A 14,809-nucleotide genomic window follows, 5' to 3' on the forward strand; every position below is an offset into this window, starting at 1 on the left:
ACGCTGTGAGCAGCAGCTGCTCCTCAGACGCCTGTTGCACAACAGAAACCCAGTGACTTGTGGGTATTGTATTTTGCTCGTCAGCAGCCTGAGACGGAGGCTCGTGTTACGGAGGCCGAGGACACATTGTACAGTGAACAGACATGTGATCCACTCTGCAGCACACATCAGACCTGCTCACAGATTTTACAGAAACCACATTTACCCCGGACGTCTGGGTCCTTAAGAAGTCTGATGAAAGATCAATAATTATTATTATTATTATTAAACAGCTGCATTAAGATTTAACACGAGGATTTATTTAGAAGAAATAGTTGCACGAAGTTAATTCGATCACGTCCTTTGAAAATATCTGAAAGGAAAGACAGACACAAATTGTGTCAGAAACTATTTTAATCGTCAGTGAATCATTTTCTAAAAATGTTCCAGTTTATTTGAATGTGAAGATTTGATGCTTTCTGCTTTTTTAATGCATTTTTCACATTTTCTGACTTTTTAAATTTTTATTTGAAACAACAATGAAGAAAATAATCAGCAGATTAATTGACAATGAAAATAATTATGACTCAGAGCAAATAGTTTTGTAGAATTCATGTTTCACACGAACAGATGTGTTGTCGGAGGTAAACAGCTGCTCACAGGTTTGTCCCTCCTACAATAATGGACCTTAATTAGCCTGTGAATGTAATAATCCTCCACTAGTTTAAATCAGTTTTCTCTTCTTGTTTTCAACTTCGTCTTTTCTTCTTTTTAAAGAATTATTCTCAGTGTCAATCGTTTAATTCGACCACATTCATTCCCTTCAGCAACGGCTGCAACTGAATTATTCACATTTAAGTTAATCGTCAGAAAATCACAATTTCCTAAAGCCGTGCTGAAATACTCTTTACTTTAAGACATTTATTTAAATGAATGAATTTATGATCATCGTAGATTGATAACTAAGGAAACAATAAGAAAAGCAGAAAATATTCATGTTTAACAAACTGGAATCTGTGAGTATTTTTATAACGGATCAATTCATCGTCTGATAGTTTCAGGACTTTTTCAGACTGAATGATACTTTAAAATTCATTCAGCAGGTTTTTTTTCTTTCGACAACACTTTCCGTAATAATTTAGATAAGAAGCAAGATTTAATGAACAGCTGTTTTATTTCCATGGCAACCCTCTCAGACCTGTTCGTCACCGGCCGCCGGGTTAACTGGACCTTGTGATGAGCCACGTCTGGTCGTTTTATTCTGTAGTTCATCACTTCACAGATCAAGTTCTCACTCTGTGTTCTGACATTAGATCTGTTGCCAGTCAGATTTTGAATGTGCTTTATTTTGACAACTTCCTCTCCTCTGAACCCCGTAGTTATCAGACCTGTTCTCCTCTCTGTCTGTTGTTTTCTCAGCACTCTCCTCCACATCCTCCTCATCTGTCTCTCTTTCCCTCCCTCCCCTCCAGTGTTCGACCAACTAGATCTCGTCACGTACGAGGAGGTGGTGAAGCTTCCTGCTTTCAAGAGGAAAACACTAGTTTTGTTAGGTGAGTGATTTAAACTGGAGCAGCGGGAAAAAAAACCTCTGTTATTGTTGGAGATAAAAATCTAACATGAGATCCTCTCTTCAGATCTGAATCCTCACATCTTTTATCAAATATTAAAATTCATTTACAAGTAGAAGAAGAGAAGGCAAAGATATTCAGTTTAGATCAGCTGTTTGATCAGCTGTTTGATCAGCTGCTGCAGAAAAGTTTTGAGTCCTAGAAAATAAATGAATTAACATTAATTAATTAATGTGTGTGTGTGTGTGTGTGTGTGTGTGTGTGTGGTGTGTGTGTGTGTCAGGTGCTCATGGAGTGGGCAGAAGACACATCAAGAACACACTCATAACCAAACACCCCGACAGATTCGCCTACCCCATCCCACGTAAGACACACGATCACAAGTCCTCCACAGAAACAACAACAACAACAACAACAACACACCTCACTGTGTGTGTGTGTGTGTGTGTGTGTGTGTGTCCCACAGACACAACCAGACCTCCAAAGAAGGACGAGGAGAACGGGAAGAACTACTACTTTGTTTCCCACGACCAGATGATGCAGGACATCAGCAACAACGAGTACCTGGAGTACGGCAGCCACGAGGACGCCATGTACGGGACGCGGCTGGAGACCATACGCAAGATCCACCAACAGGGACTGGTAGCTATACTGGACGTGGAGCCTCAGGTGTGTATGTGGGTGTATATATAAAGGTGTGAGTGTGCATTTATATTTTTATTTGAGTCTAACACCTGGTCTCCATCAGGCCCTGAAGGTCCTGCGGACAGCAGAGTTCGCCCCATACGTCGTGTTTATTGCTGCACCGACCATCACGCCAGGAATCAATGAGGTAGGAAAACCTCAAACACAATGACTCACTGTGAAGGACCAGCGGCTGATTTACTACCTTTCTATTATCCACCAAACACGTCACTAAAACCTGATACATGTCACTTCTCTGAGCCACAGCTCCACGTTAGAGCCACGCTGTTACACTGAGACACACACACACACACACACACGCACGCACACACACACACACACACACACACACACACACACACGGTCCTGCAGCCACAAATACTCACTACAGCACTAAATGTATTTATCCGCGGGTGAAAATAGTCCCAAACTAATTCTCCATTTCCTCCTCCTCCCTGGTAAAAACAGTGAGCAGCTGTTTTAGGAAATGAATTCACCTTTTTTAAAAATGAAAGTAATTATGATCCATTTCTAAAGGTTGACGTCTTCAGTAGGAAACAGTTTGTCAAAAGAGGAAAAAAATCAACTCCAGACTGAACTGAACCTGTTCAACTGAAGAGATTCTTCCTAGAGCTGAAATGATGAGCCGATTAATCAATTAATTGATTGAGAGAAAAATAATCGGCCTCTATCTCGATCAGTAAATTAATGTTTGAGTCGTTTTCAGGTAAAACTAGTGGAAAAATATAAAACATGCTTTTCTCTGTTGCGTATCACAGCAACCTGCATCAGACGAAACAAGACGTCAAAATATATTAATTAATAAATATTCAACAGATCAATCGTCATTAGTTGCAGCTCTAATAAAAACCTGTTGACAAATACATTATTAAACATGTAAAATGTCCTTATAGCACATTATAGTTTATTATACACCATTTATTAAATGTTCATTTACTGTTAATAAATGATAAACAGGCGACTGATCGATTCTATTTAAATTCATCAACTAATAGTTTTCACCTCTAATTTGTTTTACATGTTTAATCCATTTAAAAAGAGACACATCTTAGAGTCTTGAAGCTCCTTCGTACAGATTTCTCACTGTGATGATGTAAACGCCTCTTCCTCTGTCTGCTCTGCACTCCTTTGTTTCTGCATGCTGCATGCGCTGTTTGTTTCTTTGGCGCTCTCCCCTCAGATGCCCAGGTGGTGTCGAACGCTGCCAGTGAGTAACACCTGACAGGATGGACTTTGTCGTGTTAGTCTGAATTATATTGACGTGTGTGTTCCCTGCTTTCTGCTCGTGTGTGTGGTTCTAGAGTTTAGTTTCCTGATTCACTTCCTCCTCCGCTCAGTGAAGGCCTCTACACTGCTGAGTGAAAAACTAGAATCACCTCCTGGTGGTTGTCTGCCTCCTCCACTCAGACCAGTTTCAGGTTACATCCCTGTCACACTGACCTTTGACCTTTGACCACCAAAGTCTAATCAGTTCATGCTTGAGTCCTAGTGTATGTTTGTGCCAAATCTGAAGGGATTCCCTTCTGGAGATATTTCGTTCACAAGGCCTTTGACCTTTGACCTTTAGCCATCAAAATCTAATCAGTTTGTCCTTGAGTCCAGGTGAATGTTTTTACCAAATTTGAAGAACTTCTCTCAAAGCGTTACGGAGATATTGGGTTCACAAGGCCAAAATCACTGTTTGTGAGGTCACCACGCCCCTGACCTTTGACCTCAATCACAGCGTGTAGAGGCCTTGAGATTCTCCGTCAGTAACTGTCTGTGTCAGCCTTCATCAGTGTCTAACTCCTCCTCCTCCTCTTCCTCCTCCAGGACGAGTCTCTTCAGCGGCTGCAGAAGGAGTCGGAGATCCTGCAGAAGACCTACGCCCACTACTTCGACCAGACCATCATCAACAACGAGATCGACGAGACCATCAGGCACCTGGAGGAAGCCATCGACCTGGTGTGCACCACCAGCCAGTGGGTCCCTGTGTCCTGGGTCTACTGACCTCCTCCTCCTCCTCCTCCCTTCTTCTCTCTGCTCCTCCATCTCCCCTGGGCCAAACTCCCATCATTCCCTCTTTAAAATAATGATAAACAAAGACAAACAGCGATGGGAAACCTCTCTCTACACTGCACTCGATGGAAAACACCCTCAGCGTATCGTGACAGCGACCACAGCATTCAGCCGAAACCCTCTCCGCCGCCGCCGCCGCCGCTCAGACGACCTGCGGCGCCCAGTTGTCGGACTCTCGCCCTAACAGATGACCTAGTCATAGTGTTGTATAAAAACAGAGTAAACAAAAAGTGAATATTGTCATGTCTGTACTAGCTAGGAGGCAACATTTTTGTAGATGTTTGTTTTAAAGAGACAGTACTGCGTCCCGTCATCCCACCACAGCCGCCGCCCTCCCATCACATTGTAGTCCTGTTGGGTGTTGTAGACCATCTGTAGGACAGTGTCAGTGGGTTTTCTGTCTCAGCAGACTGAAGTAAAAGCACACAAACACACTGCAATGTCTTCTCCTCTATAGATCATGTGACTCTCCCTCATATTTATTCATCCCCGTTCTTTTCTAAGCTGAAATACATCCTCATCGTCTGTCCTGTTGTTAGCTCTGGGTACAGTTACACACACACACACACACACACACACACACACACACACACACACCTTTCTACCCACCAGGTACTGTCTCTTCTAAATAAATCCATAAATGTTTTAGAGATTTGAATGAGGTTATCATGCATGTGGACATTTGCAAGCTTCCATGCTGTCAGTCAGTCAGTGTTCCCCCGTGTCCCTCTGTAAACCTCCGAGAAAGAAAAGACAAAAATGTACTTTAAAAAAACAAAAAAAAACAAACTAAATTAAAAAAAAAAAAAAAAAAAAAACATTCCAGCTGTTTGGAAAACTGAACTCAGCCAAGGGAAGCAAGACGGGGGCAAGAAAAAACCAACAGCGACGGAGCCGGACGTTGACTTGACACCTATGCACATCCCTTGCATTTCGGGTGACATTTCTAAACCACAGATTTATAATAATAATAATAATGATAATAAAAAAAAATTTAAAAAAAAAGATCGATCATGTAGTGAGATGTGTTTGTAAAAAAGAAAATCAAATAAAAGTCTTGATTTTTCTCTTTTTGATTTGTCATACACAAATAATTAAAAAAAAAAAAAAGCAGGAAGAATTTCACTTTACTCCTCATTTGCCATTTCAGAAATGTGATGTCCCAGAGTATTAGTGTCTCAATCAAGTTTAACAATGGACGAAAGATGAAATGCTGATTTTTATTCTGAAACTGTGTAACCGCCTGCAAACAAGTGTACACTCCGTATTCTGCAAAGGTGACGGCTTTGCGAGGGAAGAGGAGGCAGTGTGTGCATCTGATTAACCATGTACATGAATATGACAGACTGACATACAACTGCCCCCTGTGTAAATGACTCTGCAATGATAAGAGTTCTTCAGTATGAACAATTTTTTAAATATATTTCCTTTTATGTGTTGGAAAAACGAACCTTGGAGTGGCTCTTCTTTTTTTTTTGTTTTTTTTGTTTTTTTTGTTTTTCCACTGCACATAAACATCACATGATCAACACGTCTGAGCAGGTCTGACTCAGTGGAACACTGATCTCGTTCCAGAATAAAAGAACGACAATATAAAAACATTTAAACAAGAGCATTGAAAAGCCAAAGTAAAACTACAGAGGTGTCCTCAGTAAAATGAACTGAAAGTAGCAAAAGTAAAAGTCTTTGAGTGATTATGTGATTACTTGATTGAAAGAAAACATCATAGGATAATAAATTTATTGTTTATCTTCGATTTTGAGCAAAAATTACAAATCTTTTTTGGTTCCAGCTTCTTCAATTTAACGATTTTCCACTTTTCCCGACTTATGTTGTAATAGTCGGAAAATCTTTGGGTTTTGAATTCTTGGTCAAATATAAAAAGTTATTTATTATGTTAAGTGTTCACTATTACAATGCAGCAACTAATTGACTAATGAATAAAGATAATCATTAGTTGTTGCCATACTTTGTATTATAAATGACATTTCATGTTGTCAATACTGATACATCAGTATGTAAAAGCAGCATTTTACTGTTGTAGCTTCTCCAGGTGGAGCTGCTTTTAGCTACTTTACAGTTCTGTGGTTCCCAATCTAAGGGTCGCGCCCCTCCAAAGGGTCACCAGATAAATCTCAGGGGTCATGAGAAGATTAATGTGAGAGAAGAGATAGCAAACACTGACTTCTGATAACCCAACCCTAATCCAAATATATAATTATTTTGTAGAAAAACGATTGATAATTTGGTCCAAACTGTTAATGCATAATAACTGCATAATTTTCTGTCTATTAATTAGTCAATTGAGTAATTCTTTTACTAATTACAATAACTCAAATACTTTAGTACAGCTCTTAGGTAATTGTGCTTTACTCGTTTTTCCATTTCATTCTATCTCACATTGCAGAGGAAAATGTAATTTTACCTGAACTTTCAGATTAAACTTTCACATAAACAATTTATGTGAATAACATATAATAAGTAAGTAAGTAATAAAGCATGATAAAGCATAAAAACGTCAAGAAATGTCATGTTATACTAAGGCATAAAAAAGTAAAAAAAATAACAGGATAGTCAGGCATAAATACATCATGGTATGGTAAGGCATGACAAAAAAGTCATAATATAGTAAGGAATATAAAAGTAAAAAAGTAGTAAGGCATGAAATCATCATAGTATCGTAAGGCAAAAAAAGGTCAAAAAAGGTCATAGTATAGTAAAACATAAAAACTTCAAAAAACGTCATAGTATAATAAGTTATAAAAACGCCAAAGAGTGTCTTGCTATAGTAAGGCATAAAAAGGTTAAAAAAAATGTAATTGTTTAGTAAGGCATAAAAATGCAAAAAAAAAACGTCATTGTATAATATGGCATAAAAAGTTTTAAAAAAGTCATAGTATAGTAAAGCATAAAAAGGTCAAAAACCATCATAGTATAAGTCATAAAAACGCCAAAGAGCGTCTTGCTATAGTAAGGCATAAAAAGGTAAAAAAAAAGTCATACTATAATAAGGCATAAAAATGCTAAATAAAGAAGTGATAGTATAATAAGGCATAAAATGTCATAGTATAGTAAGGCATAAAGATGCTATAAAAGAAAAAGACTTAGTATAGTAAGGCATAAAGATGCAAAAAAAAAAAAAGTCATACTATAATATGGTACAAAAACGTCTTTCTACAGTAAGGCATAAAAATGTCATAGTATAGTATGGCATAATAACATCATGGTATAGTAAGAAATAAAAAGATAAGAAAACGTCATAGTATAGTAAGGTACAAAGAGGCCAAAAAAAAAAGACTTAGTATAGTAAGGCAAGAAAAACGCCTAATAACATCATAGTATAGTAAGGCATTAAAAGGTTAAAAAAAGTTATAATATAATAAGGTATAAAAACATCATAGTATAAGAAGTAAGAGTGTCTTGCTATAATAAGTCATAAAAATGTCATAGTTTAGTAAGGCATAAAAAGATTTATAAAAACGTCATAGTTTAGTAAAGCATAAAAATGTCATAGTATAGTAAGGCATGAAAATGCCAAAAAAAAAAAAAAGTCATAGTATGGTAAGGCATAAAAACATCATTGTATAATGAGGCATAAAAACGTAAAATAAAAAAAGTCATAGTATAATAAGGTATAAAAATGTCACAGTATAGTAAGGCATAAAAATGTCATAGTTTAGTAAGGCATAAAAATGTCATAGTTTAGTAAGGCATACAAACATGATTATATAGTAAGGCATGAAAATGCCCCAAAAAAAAAATCATAGTATAGTAAGCCATGAAAATGCTAAAAAAAAAAAAAAAAAAAAAAAGTCATAGTATAGTAATGCATAAAAACGTAAAAAAAAGTCATAGTATAATAATGTATAAAAATGTCATAGTTTAGTAAGGCATAAAAACGTGATTGTAAAGTAAGGCATGAAAACGTCATAGTATAGTAATGCATAAAAACGTTTAGAAAAAAAGTCATAGTATAATGAGGCTTAAAAATGTCATGTTTTAGTAAGGAATAAAAATGTCATAGTTTAGTAAGGCATAAAAAAATGATTGTATAGTAAGGCATAAAAATGCTAAAAAAAAAAAAAAAGACTTAGTATAGTAAGGCATAAAAACATCATTGTATAGTGAGGCATAAAAACGTTTAAAAAAAAAGACATAGTATAATAAGGTATAAAAATGTCACAGTATAGTAATGCATAAAAATGTCATAGTTTAGAAAGGCATGAAAATGCTAAAAAAAAAAGTCATAGTATAATAAGGCATAAAAATATCATAGTATAGTAAGGCATGAAAATGCCAAAAAAAAAAAAGTCATAGTATAGTAAGGCATAAAAACATGATTGTATAGTAAGGCATGAAAATGCTAAAAAAAAAAAAGTCATAGTATAATAAGTCATATAAACGCCAAAGAGTGTCTTGCTATAATAAGTCATAAAAACGTCATAGTTTAGTAAGGCATAAAAACGCCAAAGAGTGTCTTGCTATAATAAATCATAAAAATGTCATAGTTTAGTAAGGCATAAAAATGCTAAAAAAAAAAGTCATAGTATAATAACACATAAAAACGTCATTGTATAGTAATGCACAAAAACGTCATAGTATAGTAAGGCATAAAAAAGTAAAAAAAAAAAGTCACAGTATAGTAAGGCATGAAAACATCATAGTATAGTAACGCATGAAAATGCTAAAAAAAAAAGTCATAGTATAGTAAGGCATAAAAACGTCATTGAATAGTTATGCATAAAAACGTTTTTAAAAAAAAGTCATATTATAATAAGGCATAAAAATGTAATTGTATAGTAATGCACGAAAATGCCCCAAAAAAAAATTTCATAGTATAGTAAGGCATAAAAACGTGATTGTAAGGTAAGGCATGAAAATGCTAAAAAAAAAAAAAAAAAAAAAAAAGTCATAGTAAGGCATAAAAACATCATAGTATAGTTAGGCGTAAAAACGTAAAAAAAATGTCATAGTTTAGTAAGGCATGAAAAGGTCATAGTATAGTAATGCATGAAAACGTTAAATAAAAGTCATAGTATAATAAGGCACAAAAATGTCATAGTATAGAAATGCATAAAAATGTCGTGGTTTAGTAAGGCATGAAAATGCTAAAAAACAAAAAGTCATAGCATAATAAGGTATAAAACTGTCATAGTATAATAATGCATAAAAACGTTAAAACGAAGTCATAGTATAATAATGCATAAAAATGTCATTGTATAGTAAGGCATAAAAATGCTAAAAAAAAAAAAAGTCATAGTATAATAAGGTATAAAAATGTCATAGTATAATAATGCATAAAAACGGAAAAAAAAAAAGTCATAGTATAATAAGGCATAAAAATATCATAGTTTAGTAATGCATAAAAATGTCATAGTTTAGTAAGGCATACAAACATGATTGTATAGTAAGACATGAACATGCCAAAAAAAAAAAAGTCATAGTATAGTAAGGCATAAAAAGGTAAAAAAACAAGTCATAGTATAATAATGTATAAAAATGTCATAGTATAGTAAGGCAAAAAATGTCAAAAAACGTCATAGTATTGCAAGGCAAAAAATGTCAAAAAAAGTCATAGTATAGTAAGGCAAAAAATGTCAATAAACGTCATAGTATAGCAAGGCAAAAAATGTCAAAAAAAGTCATAGTATAGTAAGGCAAGAAAAAGTCACAGTATAGCAAGGCAAAAAATGTCATAATATAGTAAGTTAAAAAAATGTCAAAAAAAAGTCATAGTATAGCAAGGCAAAAAATGGCAAAAAACGTCATAGTACATTACGGCAAAAAAAGGTCAAAAAAAGTCATAGTATAGTAAGGCAAGAAAAAGTCATAGTATAGCAAGGCAAAAAATGTCATAATATAGTAAGTTAAAAAAATGTCAAAAAAAAGTCATAGTATAGCAAGGCAAAAAATGGCAAAAAACGTCATAGTACATTACGGCAAAAAAAGGAAAAAAAAAGTCATAGTATAGTAAGGCAAGAAAAAGTCATAGTATAGCAAGGCAAAAAATTTCAAAAAACGTCATAGTATAGCAAGGCAAGAAAAAGTCACAGTATAGCAAGTCAAAAAATGTCATAATATAGTAAGTTTAAAAAAAAGTTAAAAAAAAAAGTCATAGTATAGCAAGGCAAAAAAAGTTAAAAAAAAGTCATAGTATTGTCAGGCATAAAAAAGTCATAGTATAGTAAGGCAAAAAATGTCCAAAAACGTCATAGTATAGTAAGGCAAGAAAAAGTCACAGTATAGCAAGGCAAAAAATGTCATAATATAGTAAGTTAAAAAAATGTCAAAAAAAAGTCATAGTATAGCAAGGCAAAAAATGGCAAAAAACGTCATAGTACATTACGGCAAAAAAAGGTCAAAAAAAGTCATAGTATAGTAAGGCAAGAAAAAGTCATAGTATAGCAAGGCAAAAAAATTAAAAAAAGTCATAGTATAGCAAGGCAAAAAATGTCAAAAAAAGTCATAGTATAGTAAGGCAAAAAAATTCAAAAAACGTCATAGTATAGCAAGGCAAAAAATGTCCAAAAACGTCATAGTATAGTAAGGCAAAAATGTCATAATATAGTAAGTTAGAAAAAAAGTCAAAAAAAGTCATAGTATAGTAAGGCAAAAAAAAGTCATAGTATAGCAAGGCAAAAAATGTCAAAAAAAGTCATAGTATAGCAAGGCAAAAAATGTCAAAAAAAGTCATAGTATAGTAAGGCAAAAAAAGGTAAAAAAACAAGTCATAGTATAATAATGTATAAAAATGTCATAGTATAGTAAGGCAAAAAATGTCAAAAAACGTCATAGTATTGCAAGGCAAAAAATGTCAAAAAAAGTCATAGTATAGTAAGGCAAAAAATGTCAAAAAACGTCATAGTATAGCAAGGCAAAAAATGTCAAAAAAAGTCATAGTATAGTAAGGCAAGAAAGAGTCACAGTATAGCAAGGCAAAAAATGTCATAATATAGTAAGTTAAAAAAATGTCAAAAAAAAGTCATAGTATAGCAAGGCAAAAAATGGCAAAAAACGTCATAGTACATTACGGCAAAAAAAGGTCAAAAAAAGTCATAGTATAGTAAGGCAAGAAAAAGTCATAGTATAGCAAGGCAAAAAATGTCAAAAAACGTCATAGTATAGCAAGGCAAAAAATGTCAAAAAAAGTCATAGTATAGCAAGGCAAAAAAATTAAAAAAACGTCATAGTATAGCAAGGCAAAAAATGTCCAAAAACGTCATAGTATAGTAAGGCAAAAATGTCATAATATAGTAAGTTAGAAAAAAAGTCAAAAAAAGTCATAGTATAGTAAGGCAAGAAAAAGTCATAGTATAGCAAGGCAAAAAATGTCAAAAAAAGTCATAGTATAGTAAGGCAAAAAAAGGTAAAAAAACAAGTCATAGTATAATAATGTATAAAAATGTCATAGTATAGTAAGGCAAAAAATGTCAAAAAACGTCATAGTATTGCAAGGCAAAAAATGTCAAAAAAAGTCATAGTATAGTAAGGCAAAAAATGTCAATAAACGTCATAGTATAGCAAGGCAAAAAATGTCAAAAAAAGTCATAGTATAGTAAGGCAAGAAAAAGTCACAGTATAGCAAGGCAAAAAATGTCATGATATAGTAAGTTAAAAAAATGTCAAAAAAAAATCATAGTATAGCAAGGCAAAAAATGGCAAAAAACGTCATAGTACATTACGGCAAAAAAAGGTCAAAAAAAGTCATAGTATAGTAAGGCAAGAAAAAGCCATAGTATAGCAAGGCAAAAAATGTCATAATATAGTAAGTTAAAAAAATTTCAAAAAAAAGTCATAGTATAGCAAGGCAAAAAATGGCAAAAAACGTCATAGTACATTACGGCAAAAAAAGGTAAAAAAAAGTCATAGTATAGTAAGGCAAGAAAAAGTCATAGTATAGCAAGGCAAAAAATGTCATAATATAGTAAGTTAAAAAAATGTCAAAAAAAAGTCATAGTATAGCAAGGCAAAAAATGGCAAAAAACGTCATAGTACATTACGGCAAAAAAAGGAAAAAAAAAGTCATAGTATAGTAAGGCAAGAAAAAGTCATAGTATAGCAAGGCAAAAAATGTCAAAAAACGTCATAGTATAGCAAGGCAAGAAAAAGTCACAGTATAGCAAGGCAAAAAATGTCATAATATAGTAAGTTTAAAAAAAAGTTAAAAAAAAAAGTCATAGTATAGCAAGGCAAAAAAAGTTAAAAAAAAGTCATAGTATTGTCAGGCATAAAAAAGTCATAGTATAGTAAGGCAAAAAATGTCCAAAAACGTCATAGTATTGCAAGGCAAAAAATGTCAAAAAAAGTCATAGTATAGTAAGGCAAGAAAAAGTCACAGTATAGCAAGGCAAAAAATGTCATAATATAGTAAGTTAAAAAAATGTCAAAAAAAAGTCATAGTATAGCAAGGCAAAAAATGGCAAAAAACGTCATAGTACATTACGGCAAAAAAAGGTCAAAAAAAGTCATAGTATAGTAAGGCAAGAAAAAGTCATAGTATAGCAAGGCAAAAAAATAAAAAAAAAGTCATAGTATAGCAAGGCAAAAAATGTCAAAAAAAGTCATAGTATAGTAAGGCAAAAAAAATTAAAAAAACGTCATAGTATAGCAAGGCAAAAAATGTCCAAAAACGTCATAGTATAGTAAGGCAAAAATGTCATAATATAGTAAGTTAGAAAAAAAGTCAAAAAAAGTCATAGTATAGTAAGGCAAGAAAAAGTCATAGTATAGCAAGGCAAAAAATGTCAAAAAAAGTCATAGTATAGCAAGGCAAAAAATGTCAAAAAAAGTCATAGTATAGTAAGGCAAAAAATGTCAAAAAACGTCATAGTATATTACGGCAAAAAAAGTCATAGTATAGTAAGGCAAGAAAAAGTCACAGTACAGCAAGGCAAAAAATGTCATAATATAGTAAGTTTAAAAAAAAGTCAAAAAATGTCATAATATAATAATGCATAAAAACGTAAAAAAAAATTCATAGTATAATAAGGCATAAAAATATCATAGTTTAGTAATGCATAAAAATGTCATAGTATAGTGAGGCATAAAAACGTAGAAAAAATGTCATAGTTTAGTAAGGCATGAAAATGCTAAAAAAAAAAAGAAAAAAAGTCATAGTATAGTAATGCATAAAAACGTAAAAAAAAAGTCATAGTTTAGTAAGGCATAAAAATGTCATAGTTTAGTAAGGCATACAAACATGATTGTATAGTAAGGCATAAAAACGTGATTGTAAAGTAAGACATGAAAATGCTAAAAAAAAAAAAAAAAAAAAATGTCATAGTATAGTGAGGCATAAAAACATTTAAAAAAATGTCATAGTTTAGTATGGCATGAAAATGCTAAAAAAAAAAAAAAAAAATGTCATAGTTTAGTAAGGCATAAAACCATCATAGTATAGTAATGCATGAAAATGTTAAATAAAAGTCATAATATAATAAGGCATAAAAATGTCATAGTATAGAAATGCATAGAAATGTCATAGTTTAGTAAGGCATGAAAATGCTAAAAAAAAAAAGTCATAGTATAATAAGGTATAAAAAATTTCATAGTATAATAATGCACAAAAACGTAAAAAAAAAAGTCATAGTATAATAAGGCATAAAAATGTCATAGTTTAGTAAGGCATAAAAATGTCATAGTATAGTGAGGCATAAAAACATGATTGTATACTAAGGCATGAAAATGCTAAAAAAAAAAAAAAGAAAAAAAGTCATAGTATAGTAATGCATAAAAACGTAAAAAAAAAAGTCATAGTTTAGTAAGGCATGAAAATGCCAAAAAAAAAAGTCATAGTATAGTAAGGCATAAAAACGTGATTGTAAAGTAAGGCATGAAAATGCTAAAAAAAAAAAAAAAAAAATGTCATAGTATAGTGAGGAATAAAAACGTAAAAAAAAATGTCATAGTTTAGTAAGGCATGAAAATGCCAAAAAAAAAAAGTCATAGTATAGTAAGGCATAAAAACGTGATTGTAAAGTAAGACATGAAAATGCTAAAAAAAAAAAAAAAAAAATGTCATAGTATAGTGAGGCATAAAAACGTAAAAAAAAATGTCATAGTTTAGTAAGGCATGAAAATGCTAAAAAAAAAAAAAAAAAATGTCATAGTATAGTGAGGCATAAAAACATTAAAAAATTGTCATAGTTTAGTAAGGCATGAAAATGCTAAAAAAAAAAAAAAAAAAGTCATAGTGAGGCATAAAAACATCATAGTATAGTTAGGCATAAAAACGTAAAAAAAATGTCATAGTTTAGTAAGGCATGAAAATGCTAAAAAAAAAAAAAAAAAATGTCATAGTATAGTGAGGCATAAAAACATTAAAAAATTGTCATAGTTTAGTAAGGCATGAAAATGCTAAAAAAAAAAAAAAAAAATTCATAGTATAATAAGGCATAAAAACATCATAGTATAGTTAGGCATAAAAACGTAAAAAAAAATGTCATAGTTTAGTAAGGCATGAAAATGCTAAAAAAAAAAAAAAAAAAAAATGTCAT

At 32.4% G+C, this 14,809-nt stretch overlaps 1 protein-coding gene across 14 annotated transcripts in view; it reads left to right on the forward strand.

Annotated features, from left to right (window-relative positions):
* Positions 1-5,763, forward strand: part of caska (calcium/calmodulin-dependent serine protein kinase a) — a 112,645-nt gene extending 106,882 nt beyond the window's left edge. For 10 of the 14 annotated variants that reach the window (XM_056390026.1, XM_056390029.1, XM_056390030.1 and 7 more), the window contains 5 exons: positions 1,452-1,532; positions 1,834-1,914; positions 2,017-2,219; positions 2,299-2,382; positions 4,068-5,763. In XM_056390026.1, the coding sequence (XP_056246001.1) occupies positions 1,452-1,532; positions 1,834-1,914; positions 2,017-2,219; positions 2,299-2,382; positions 4,068-4,244 (626 nt within the window). In that variant the 3' untranslated portion in view covers positions 4,245-5,763. The remainder of the gene's footprint in view (positions 1-1,451; positions 1,533-1,833; positions 1,915-2,016; positions 2,220-2,298; positions 2,383-4,067) is intronic. The other 4 variants (XM_056390028.1, XM_056390035.1, XM_056390041.1 and 1 more) reach the window with 1 other exon arrangement.
* Positions 5,764-14,809: the final 9,046 nt, after the last annotated feature.

This window comes from Seriola aureovittata, chromosome 11 (assembly GCF_021018895.1).
Source record: "Seriola aureovittata isolate HTS-2021-v1 ecotype China chromosome 11, ASM2101889v1, whole genome shotgun sequence".
Taxonomy (NCBI): Eukaryota; Metazoa; Chordata; class Actinopteri; order Carangiformes; family Carangidae; genus Seriola; species Seriola aureovittata.